The 12,494-nt window shown below is 32.8% G+C and overlaps 1 protein-coding gene across 2 annotated transcripts in view; it reads right to left on the bottom strand.

Moving 5' to 3' along the window:
- The window catches only part of KLHL1 (kelch like family member 1), a 243,290-nt gene that overhangs the window by 83,371 nt on the left and 147,425 nt on the right, over positions 1 to 12,494 (bottom strand). For both annotated transcript variants that reach the window (XM_062576137.1, XM_062576148.1), the window contains one exon: positions 3,892 to 4,078. In XM_062576137.1, coding sequence (XP_062432121.1) covers positions 3,892 to 4,078 — 187 coding nt within the window. The remainder of the gene's footprint in view (positions 1 to 3,891; positions 4,079 to 12,494) is intronic.

Below are 12,494 nucleotides of genomic sequence, written 5' to 3'. Positions count from 1 at the left end.
AGAGTTTAAGCAACTGGACACATCAGATTTTCACATTTCAAAAGCTTCAATTCTTAGCACTGCTGGATACTAAAGATCTTTCAATTTACCTTACATAAACAATTATGAAAGAACTTTTAATATTGCTTGATATACAGACTGATAATGCACCTTACCTAATTATCAACAGAGAGTGATTTTAGTAATAGTTTTTATATTTAATCACAAAATTAAAGAAAAAGACACACTTAATATCAGTGTTTCAGTAAATCAACCTTTCCCTCTCCCTATGGAGACATCTTTATGGCAGATCTTCTGGATTGAGAATTTTTCTCTTCATTTTTCCTTATATTTGCTTAACGACTAACTTAGTAAAGACTGAGCTAATCCAGGGCTTTGATTCCAAAAGTAATATATATACCAGTGCTTTTGGATCATAGTTACTCTGACATTATGACTTTTATTTTCTTTTTCTGCAGATTCTTCTAGCATCTAAGTATCCCAGCTGCTAGGTAGCAAGATGTATTACAGCACCTGATGAGAGATCAGTCAGTATTCTGCCATCAGTATAACAGCGGTCAATTGTTTATAGCAATCCCCTCTTTCTGTGCAAGTATATTTTTCCCATCAAAATATTCCACTGTACTATTTTACATAACATATCATATAAATCTTGTCTTATTACATAGCTTTTGTTCTGCATCTGGGATTCCAAGACCTCTGGAAGAAGTCAGTCCTTTTCCATTCTAACAAATTAACTTATGTCATGTCTTGCATATACTCATTTAGTTCAGCCTGACATCCTCCTTTTATTACATACCTAGATAGCTTTTGAATGCTACTAGAGGATTAAATCCTGCTAATCTGAATTACACAAGTCTATCCAGATAGTGCGATGCTGTACTAACATTTCACATGTGAGGCATAATTCCAGTCACTTTCTGCTGCATTTTAATTCTCTCTCCTTTTTTTATGAAAAGGAAAATAATTACGGAAGAATTTTCAAAACAAACTTGGCTTAGCATGCTAGACTACTTTTTATGTGATAGGCCACACAATCTTAAAACATTTTCATAATACCACAACCTACCCACTGTTTCATATACTAGCAACTAAATTGCTAATTTGCTTAGCTCATCTTATTCTTACATGAAATAGCTTTATGTTTGTGAAAACAAGACCTACCGACATTAAAAATATATCATTGTCAATCAAAAATCATTCTAGGAAACATTTTAACAGAGAAAATTAAAAAAAAAAAATATCAATTTTATCAGTTCTTTCCTCAATATTATTCTATTCTTTCAGCATTTCTTTTCCACAGTAGCCACAGCTATTTAGCAAAACAACTGCAATAACTAAACCTAGAAACAGAGCTTTGAGGCGCTTTTCAGGAATAGATCATGAAATGAGGTCAGCTAACCTTTGCAATGATACGCTGTGAAAGTGAGAGCTGAAGCTCCAACCAAAACACACACAGATAATACTTGTCAGGAACAATAAGCAAACTGCTAACAGATTAAATAGTCCTCTCCTAGGACATGTATAAATGAAAGAAGACACAATATATGCAAAATACGTAGCCAATTAAGAAACAGAGCTGAACTACAAGAAGCACACAAGCAGATATCTCTTCGTAGGAAAATATCACACTCAATTTTAGACTTGAGGACTTGGAACTTATTTTCAAATGCATTTAATGAGCTTTTGCATTCTACTCTAAACTATTCCAGAACCTGCTTACTAAGAAGAAAAATACGCCAAAGTTCTCCTTAGGCTTTTCTGGAGCACTAGCTGCCTCGGAGCTCTGAAATGTATTGTGCTTATAAAAGAGAGAATACGGTTCAGATTATTTAACACTTCAAAACAAGTACAGAATATACTAAAAAAAAATCTACTAAAAAAAAGCCTAGAAAAACAATTCATAGAAGTTGTTTTTTGGAGGGGAGGGGCAAAGGTAGAGGCAAGGAGGGAATGTCTAAACTTAATAACAAAATAAAAATTTCCAAATACTTCTATTACTCTCTCAATCAGGAAAAAAATGCTGAAGTACCTTTATCCATTCATTATGGCGCTCTGGGAGAGCCACAACACAGCTTGTGTGTGTGCTCCACATTCACTTACCAACGTGTGCAATGGGCAGAAGCCTTTAAAAGTGTGTGTAGATAGCGTGTGTGTATCGGCACAATGTGTGTGTGATGTGTTTACAACACATCCAAGAACACAGTGCTTCTCCAAAGCCTCACTCTCCTCCTACAGCGGTTACTGAAGGTGACCCCTGAACTGCAGCGAGGGCTATGTTTCTACTTCCCAAGGACAAAACAAAGCAAATAAAGGTGAGAGCTTGCAGTAGGTGTTGGGCCACTGCTCATCTTGACTCTATAATAAAATAAGCCCCTGTATTTAAGAAGCAAACATGGCCTGAAGATACCTAAACAAACAAAAGCCTTAAGTGGCTCAAAAAGGCTTTACTAACATTATCTCTTCTTTAACTTAACTGTATACTCCATATATTTTGCCAGCATTTTAATTAAAATTTTTGCCAGCATTTTAATTAAAATCCTTAGCATAAGATCAAGATTAGAATTTAACATGGAAGATTCCTGTTAAGAAAACTAAGGTCAAAGAATTGATGTTGACTCTGTTTCTGGCTTCCAGCTCACATCAGTCTCATGGAACATTCATAAGTACATTTCATACAGTAATAATATTAAGCACTTTAAGATCCTCATTAATTATTCCTCTATATTATTACGTATACTATATTAACAGTACTGTTGCACTGATAAAAAAATTATGTTTTGTATTTTTACATCTTGCAATTCAATAAAATTCTGAAGCTTTATGACCCCTTATAGCTACTAAAAAAGCAGACTACCTCAAAACTTTCACAGCAATATTCTCAAATGTTATATAGAATATAAAAGCAAAAATGTATTATCATGCATGATTCATTTAATTGCTATACTCCAACCACCTGAAAATAGAAATTATTAGGACTATAAGGAGGATTTCCCATAATTCAAACTTGTAAAGTATATTCCAAATTTATATGTCAAAATATTAGATGTGAACTATTGAAAACTTAATTTTGCATCTTTTTTAAGTTAATTTTATTCTAGATGAGAACTGATGTTTCTGAAGATATATTCTTCAGCCTAAACTTGACTTGAAAGCATGAGATACAGCAGAATTATCAGTGAATCTTAAGAACAAATTATGATAAAAGCCTTTCTGAATGTATAGATTATAACATGTCTTTTAGTTCAATAATTTTATTTTGTTCAAAAAAGATCAATGAATTAGACTTACCAGATATAAAAGCACATCATCATAATTCTTATTCACCACAAATACTGACAAAATACTTCTATAAAATTTCCATTCTTTCCCAGACTTCTTCACATTATGATAGGATAATTTCATGTCCACTTAGCCCTTGACAAGGCAGCAATCTAGTTTAAGATGGTTGGTCAGTACTGAGAAATTTGTGCGCAACAAAATCTGATTCATCTATAATATTTCAGGCAGCTGTCTATGGATGGAATACACTGCATACAAAACTGCCTGTTTTCATTGATTAGTAAATGTGCTCAGACATTTGATTTATACAAGAAGAAAAACTTTCAGAAAGCTAAAGCTAAGATAAATGAATCTCAGTCTAAATTTTGTATTAAAATTACTTCCAGAAATTATAATGTTTTTTGAATAAAGAATGAACTCAAACCACAGTTTCTTTTCTCTAATAGTTTTATATTTTCTTTTTCTTAAATATCAGTAGATTTTCATTGGATCAAAAGCCTTGGAAACATTTCTTGATTGGCTTTGTAATATAAAGTTATTTCGCTATTTTCTAGTACAGAAAATAATGCAAAACATAACCTTTATAAAGTAACAAATATCCTCTAATACCTTTGTTGTTATCCATTCCTCCAACAGCATAAAGTGTCCCAACTGTAGATTTTCTAGGTTTTGTTCTTGGACTTTGCATCAGAGTTCTTCTTTCTGGTAGGAGATGGTATTTCATGGCTTCCAAAATAAGCTTCTGGCATTCCAGATCATCCTTAAAAAGTGCATGGTTTTCTAGGTCAGCCAGTATCTGTGAATGACATGATCGTCAATTAAAAATAGTATAATATTCCAGGAAAAACACTATTATATGATGACAGAAGATCACAAAAAATGATATCCTATCCCTTTATTGTAGAAAACATTTTTTTGTCATTTTTCTTTTGTTGTAGTAACTAAATATTTCATTGATATTGAAAAGACTGTAGGCAACATTTAGATTCACTCTTTTACCATCCCTTGAGACTACAGTAAGTTTGTTATTGAAACTATTGAAGGAAATAGATGTTCTCTTATATACTACAGCCTGACTTATATTTTATTCATTTTCAAATACTATAAAGATCCAGAAGGCATCTCTTTTTATGAGCATCCTGAACAGGCAGTTACATAACACTGCTGTATGCCACCTATGGTCCGTTGTGAACAATTTTTTTTTTTGTCTTTTAAAAGAAATAAAGCATTTGTGATTGGTCCTTTGTCTTAATCTTTTTTTATGGATGATAAGAAAGCTAGTAACAACAACATAATCAGCTAGTTGCAGCTGGATTTTTCTGAAATCTAGCACCTGGACCTTATTTTCTTCCTTCCCCCCAAAACACACACACACACACACACACACACACACACACACACACACACACAAACACAAAATGAATGAGGAGCATGTAAACTTTGAATAATAAAGATTGTAGTCATACTTCTTCAATAAATAGCTATGAAATTATATTTCCCTGCAAGTAAAGCCTACAGTAATATAGTTTAAAATTATTATATTGCATATTTAATAATCCTATATTCCATCCTAAAGAAATCTTAACTATTTCCTTTGGGGCATATAGATAATATAAATGCTGCTGACATAAAAACATCTCAAGAGAAAATTTGGTCATCTTTATAATATTTTGTATAATTGTCTCCAGGAATGAATCTTATTAAATAAATAAATAAATAAATAAAAGACTATTCTGCAAGTTTGACATCTATTGCTTTGACGTATTGTTGGCAAAATTATGGTTTAACAATGTGGATGAAAATGTAACAACTATACCTCTTTTCTTTCTGGATTACGTTGATAACATGACTGTACCTCTGCAAATGATGTAAGAGCTACCTACAATCAGTAGTCATTAAAACAAATGCTCAGTGAATACAGCTGAAAGGATATTACATTATGTTAGATTTCCAAGAAGAAAAGCTACAAATTGTATTGCATTTAATGTGCCCACACATACATATCTAGTGACATTTGAGTTTGCTTTAAAGCACCCTGGAAGTTTTCAAGATCAGACTACCCCAAGTAACCTTTTCTGATCTCATAACTTTGAGAGTAGGTTGGACTAAAAACCTGTTGAGGTCTATTCCCACCCGAACAATTCTGCAGTTCTGTGATCTTGCTGCCAGTCCAGAAGAAGGCAAGCTTTATGCAGGTTTTGTGTCTTATCTGTGAGTGTCTCAGGTATCTGAAGGCATTAGAAGTGGATCAAATCCTCAAAGTCTGTGTTCAGGCAACTGAGCATTGCACCTAGCAGCTGCTATATTCCTCTGATTGTATTAAATAAGAACAGGATTTGGTTGCAGGCACTTAGGTGTCTAATACTACCTGAGATACCCTAGCACATCTAGGGTAACACATCTGTACCTGCTGGTAGATAGAGCATAGAACATGTAGAAGACCTAATACCTTTTGGTGAAGCAGCTGGGCCAGGAAGCAGGAGAACTTAGTTCCCGGAGTCTATAAAACACTTCGTCACACACACACACACATATGCAAACGTATTTCCTACAATTCAGTTGTCTAAACACAGGCAGCTTGACTGATCTTAAGCACTGTGAGCTATTTTTTCTGAACTTCAGCTGCTGCTGAAGAATGTCCTTTGTCATATCTGTCAGCTTTTTCATAGATACCTTGCATATTTTGACTTCTTAAGTATTACTAGCTAGTACACGTAGACAGCAGATTCCTGCTTCTGATTTTAGGAGTCAAATGAATCTATTCAGTCCCAAAGACAAGCAGTATGTACTGTGGTATCTCACTTGGATACAGCTGTAACTCCAAAGCTCTTACTTTACATGGCTGATGACCTAGCAGGCAATAGACTTGTTTGTTAAAGAAAGTATTTTGTCTCCAACTGTGGCCATAAGTAAATGTTTAGGGCCTTAATAGCCATAAGACTATTTCAAAATACATAATACTTCCCCTTAATATTATCTCAGGGTCCAGCTTTCAGGTCAGGAACCTCCTGAGATGGATGTCTTTTCTACGTATTTTGTAACTCTTGGGGCCTTATCTTTCACAATTTTATTCAATTTTTCCGTTGAACTCACATAAGTTTGTTACATCCACAATATATTTTGGCCAAAAAAAAAAAAAAAAAAATGTGATGAGTCCACCACTCACTGCACACAAGAGTTTCCCTCCTTTTGTTTGCTTTGAACCTGGCTCCGGTTTGCTTTATTTGCTTTCATTCAGTTTGCTTCATTCATTTCATTCAGTGCCCCCTGATTATTCCACTGGAAGAGACAATGTATAATTGGCCCCTACCCATACTCTGCAAGTCCCTCATGATATTGTAGGACTTAGTTATATTCTTTATTTGTCTGTTTTCTAGACTGAGGAATCTTAGTCATTGCTTACATGGAAGATTCATATCTTTTCTTGTTGCCTTCTTTGAACCTTTTCAGATTTGTAAATCCCTTTCGATATGAAGGGAGCAAAACTGCACACAATATTCAAGAAATTGGCAAACCATGAGCTTATATAGTGGCATAATGTTGTTCTCTGCCTTGTTATTATTTTTTTCCCAATAACTCACAGCATTTGATTTGCTTTGTTGACTACTATAGAATGTTAAGCTGATTTTTACATAAATTCATCTTGCATAGCCCCAAAATTTCATTCCTGAGTAGAAATGGCCAACTTAGAACCTACAATTTTAAATTTGATATTAAGTTTTTTGTTTTTTTTTTTTTTTTTTTGTTCCCTCCAGGTACATTATTTTATATTTATCTATATTAAAATTATAGCAGAGATAGAAGGAAAAAAATGTGGTTCTTAGTAATTCCAAATGTTTTAAATGCTACCCATGTCTTGCATATTGAATTAGACTATCACCTTTAATGTGAGATATGTGGCAATGAGGAAAGATTAGTATACGAGTAATAGGATTTGTGTTAACAATAATTATGGACCTTCTATGGTGAAGGACAATTTCATTTGTTACTGGTCTCTAATTTGGGTGCTTGTAAACCATAGGGTAGTTGCCAAAACTTCTTGTTTGCAGAAAGCTTGATTCTCTTCAAGTTGATTCAAAGAGAGAACTATGCATTATAGTGGAAGACTGTGTATTTTATTTTATTCAATTGTCATATAAGTTCAGATAAATTCTATATACTTTAGCTGAAGAAATAAGAGGATTCTATTTTGGGAGGGTTTTTTTTGTTTTGTTTTGTTTTTTGTTTTTTTCCCATTGAAGCTAGATGCCTGAAATTCTTAGGCTATAACATCTCTTCCTTGGGATAATCACTAGTAAGAAAACTTGTGGATCATCTGAGTCAATCTGAAGTTCAGTGAAGCTTCTAGACAAAAGTAGGTGAAATCCTGTTAACACTACTAAAATATCAGCATCTAGTTAGCAAAATTCCTAGTTTAGACCATGTCTTTTGGGCATTGAAAATCACTGGCACATTTTAAGTGCCAGTACACTTCATGTTTGGTTCTCCTCATCTTCCTAGATATCCAATATCATAAGTTATCTTTTTGTTAATGTTACGATAGAGAAAGATAGGCAGAAAAATGAAAATGTGAAAACAAAGACAGTTATGTTCCTTGGCAGTAGTGTCTTTAGAAAGGATCACTGGGCATGGTCTAGGTTAATAGCTTGATATAAATGTTTGCAAATAGATTACACACAGAACACAAAGAATCCAATAATCATGAAAATAAAAATAAGCGTATGATAGGAGAAAATATATACATATAAAAGTGCTAAAAATACATTATTAATATATTTTATGGGACTACAAACATCTTTCATGATTTCTGCATAATTTTCTGTCAGGGTGCAGAACCTGTGTTCATGGAATAACAAAGGGATGAGGTCTGAAGTTTTCCCTTCCAATTAGTAATGAATGGCTCTATGCTTGCTTTCATATAGGAAAATTAAGATTTTTGAAACAAATATTGTCTATATTTCGTGAGATAAGATCTTTTTCTATTATGAAAAATGATATAGAGAATATACATTTGTTTTCAAAAACTAAAATTTGATAATACATTTTCTAACAGTACTTATAATGACTTTTAGAAATTTCATCACAGATTAAGAAAGCATGGATGATTATTATATTAAGAAAATAATAAAAGGTCTTTGAAACACACCAGAATAACACATAGCAGTAACCTGAAAATCATGGAAAGTATTGAGATGGTTATTGGTAAATTTGGTCTCAGAGAAATATTGCAGCAAACATTTGAAATTAAACTTGATGCTCTTTTGACTTAATCATATTCTTCCGTTTTTATCATTTCCCTAGAATAAATGCTGTTTTAAAAAAGTTATTCGTTTCTGATCTATATACTCTGAGGCCATATTTCTATGACCACAACAACTTAGTAAGGAAGAAGCAGCCAAATGCACAAATTATCCTGCATTTAAGATCTACTCCTCTGAACGACTTCTCTGTGTCTAGATTTCAGGTTATTTTAATACGAAAAAAAATCATGTTACAAAACAAGTTCCCAAACAGGGACTAATACTAAGATCAGCTTAAAACAATGTATAATTGCCTCTTTCATACAACTGCTTTGTCCCTGTAGGCTCAAGACCCTGTGTTGACAATTTTCTTATTTAAATACTATAAGGCAGAGAGAGATGAGAAATGGGCTTATGCAGAAACCGGCACAGACAGACATTTATGGTCCTTGACAGAAGTGGTTTTAGAAGGGGTCACTGTACACGGTCAAGGTTAATAGCTTGATATAAATGTTTGCAAAAAAATTACCCATGAAATAAACAACCTTTGCAAACACTCTTAAACTTTGATATCAATTTCTTTTCTTTCATGGAAATGGCCAGCTCTCAATGTCTGCTATTTTAAATCAAAATGGCAGCTCCTTAAATTTTATCAGGAAGCTCATTAAAATGTATACTGTGCTGACACATTAGTTGAACTGCATTATAATCTAACATATACTACCTTCACATCTAACCTCATGAATTTAAATATCAAGACTTTATTCTTTTCCCTTGCAGTTGGTGAGTGTTTTAATGTTGACTGTAACGGCATTATGTAAAATATGTCATTGCTATATGTTTTACATTTAATATTATTGAGTTCAAGTCAGTACAGGGATACTAGATCCACTGGAACTTTTTGTATAACATTTCTTTATGTATGCTGAGCAACAAACAAGAAGGAGATTGGGTCTATAATTAAATTCAAATTCATTTTTGAGTTAACTTTCCCCAACATGTAGAGGAAGATACAATTCTCAATAACGTACTTAAGCTATTATTTTTGTATTTTATTATTTTCCCAAAGACTGTATCCTTACAATCCCAGAACTGGCACCAGCAATATTAACAGAAGGGTTTAGAAAATTCAAATTATCAAGAAATCTAAGGATGGCATTTTCTATGTTGGATATGTGCATGTTTTGGAGTTGGACAGACTGCAATTAATGTGGCTAAATGAGAATATTGAAGCATGTTAAGAAACAGTGAGAGTAAGTTTATTTCATAACACTATGTTGATTTATATTTTATAACAAGCTTTTTAATATTATAAATATTTATGTTTTTTTTTCTTTGACGTTTTCAGCACACTACTTAGTAGATCAAACACCAAAGCTCTGAAGACAAATCATCTTTCAAGTTTAGACAGGGTGATGTCTCCTTTTGCAAAATGCTTTATCATGCAATTAGGACTACTGAATCAACCAGGGTACTGCTGCCAACAATTAATTTAGCAGAATATAGCCAGAAGAAAACTCAGTTTCCCTTGCACGAATTTGAGACAATATATTAAGTTATTAAGTTGCTTATACTTTATAATGCTTCATGAAATTAATGGAATTGATTGCAAGATTTTCATAGGAAGTTTATCATATCAGTGATGATCAGTTCCAATAATTGCACCCGATCACCTCCTACCAGGGAGTCATTTCTTTATTCTGGTATTATAGCCTGTGCTTAAGCTCTTAAAACAGTCATTTATCTCTATTTATCTTCCAATTGAATTGCCAGATGCAACAGGAATAATAATCAGCAAACCCAAAATTCTGAAATTTCACACATCAGAGACGAAAAGAGCAGAATGAAAACTATTTTAGTGTTCCCCTAAGATCTTCAAATATCTTCAGTTTTCTATTCTGTTCAGTTATTCTCTGATATCTGTTTAAGTGTTTGCTTATTAATGTAGGAGGAATATCTTTTTCTTCCAATTAGAAATTCATCCTGAAAAAGGAAACTCTTTCTGAATAAAACTTTAGAAACAAACAGAAACTTACATTTTTTCCCCCTCAAAAAAAGTTACTAGACTATCAGATTGGAAAAATGGCCCAAAAGCTTTTTGTTAAAATGCATATATATACACATATACATATATATATTATATATACACATATATACATATACATGCATATATACCTCTGTGTGTGTATATATTCAAACATATATACACACATATATGCATGTATATCTATATCTATCTATATATCTATAAAAGATCTCATAACAATGCCACAAAGCTCATCGCTCTAATTCACATGTTATTCTATGCCCTCTTTCTAGCTGTGGAGAAATGAGAAAAATAATTCTGAAAAAATATTCATCCCTCCCTCCTACCTGCTACTTAAGCTCAAATACGGGCTAACTTGCAATAAAGACTGTATTTCTGATTCTTCTAAGGACTAAATCCTGTGAGTGGGAAAAAAAAAAAAAAAAACAACAACATATACCTATAAAAAAAGTACCCTATATATTGAATGATAAATATTCAAATTAAAGATACTGTTTAGCAACCAAATGTCATATAAAGCTGACTGACTTACACTGTTTAAATATCAAAATAATCAATATATTTTTACTTTATCAGGATGTACTTGCCCAGGAAATTCAGTTAATAAGGATGTTTCCCTGGAAACCAAACTATATTCAGCTTGCTATTTCATGACCATGGCATACTTAATTAAGATAGAAATGTATCTAACATAAATGAAGATTTCTGGGGTTCGTAACGCTGAGAATCTCAGAGAGCTCTTGGTTCTCAAAAAACCCATTCAGTGCCACTTTGGCATGGTTACACAGCTTCAAAGCATTGCTTAAACTTCTCAGATTGTTATTATCTTGAGAATTTTTAGTTATTTTGTGTCTTTGTGGGCCTTCTCCCCCAGCCCGCCCCCCCCCCCCCAAAAAAAAAAATCCACTAAGCCCTTTCTCAGTTGTAGCTCTGGATTAGCTTCAGCACAATACTGCAGAGAGTTTGCACATTTCATACCACTGAAGCAAAATCAGTTTGAGAACTGGAATGAAAATTAGCCAAGTACTGCTAAAAGGAAAGTGAGGTCTAATGAGCAGAAAGTAGGAGGTTGATACTGGTATGGTGTACTGATAGTGTGTATTTGCCAAAACAAAGTCATTATTTTCATTGTAGGTGCCTAAAATTAGTTTACTAGTTTCATATTCAATCTTCTATATATACAGTCTACCACCCACCTAGCTATTTAAATATAGTTTTGACAGCCTGACTCCAGGAACTCCAAGTTTACATTTTCATCACTACCTTTTTTTTTCTCCACAACTAATACTACTTTCTTAAAAGTCAGATGGAATTTGTTATTAGCTTAATAAAGCATAATTAAAGCAATTAGCATAAAATAATAAAACTGAAATTGCTAAAATTGAAATTCTCACATTGCAGTGTGTGAACAGATAATAATTTTATATAGAGAAACAAGTGTTTTAAATTTTAGCTATATTTTAAAATTGTTTAACTATTATATCTCATAATTTCTTTAGAAATAGTGTATTAGAAAAACTAAGCTAGTGATAATTAAGTCAGCACAGAACCAAATTTGCTTACCACTAACAGGAAGTATCAGAAGAGATTACTTTCTGTGCTCCAACTGCTTTGACTATGTTATTTTTTTTTCCATTTTGAAAAACCTAATGAACCTACACTCTCTCTCAGAGTCTCTTTCAATTTCTAATTTTATAGAACACTTCAGTGAAAATCTTTACTTTTTATTTGATGGAGTATTTAACTGTTGCAAGAATGCTTCACTTTTCTGACAATATTTATTTCGGCATGAGTAGCATATAATATAAAAGAGAATATAAGAAAAACACTGACAGGCAGTTGGGCAAATTACTTATAGCACATATTAAGTTTGATGTTTCTCTCACTTTTTTTTCTCTCTGACTTTTTTTTCCTTGGCTGCTCAG

This window comes from Rhea pennata, chromosome 1, assembly GCF_028389875.1.
Source record: "Rhea pennata isolate bPtePen1 chromosome 1, bPtePen1.pri, whole genome shotgun sequence".
In the NCBI taxonomy this organism is placed as follows: Eukaryota; Metazoa; Chordata; class Aves; order Rheiformes; family Rheidae; genus Rhea; species Rhea pennata.
This window is presented reverse-complemented; position numbering and strand designations above follow the sequence as displayed.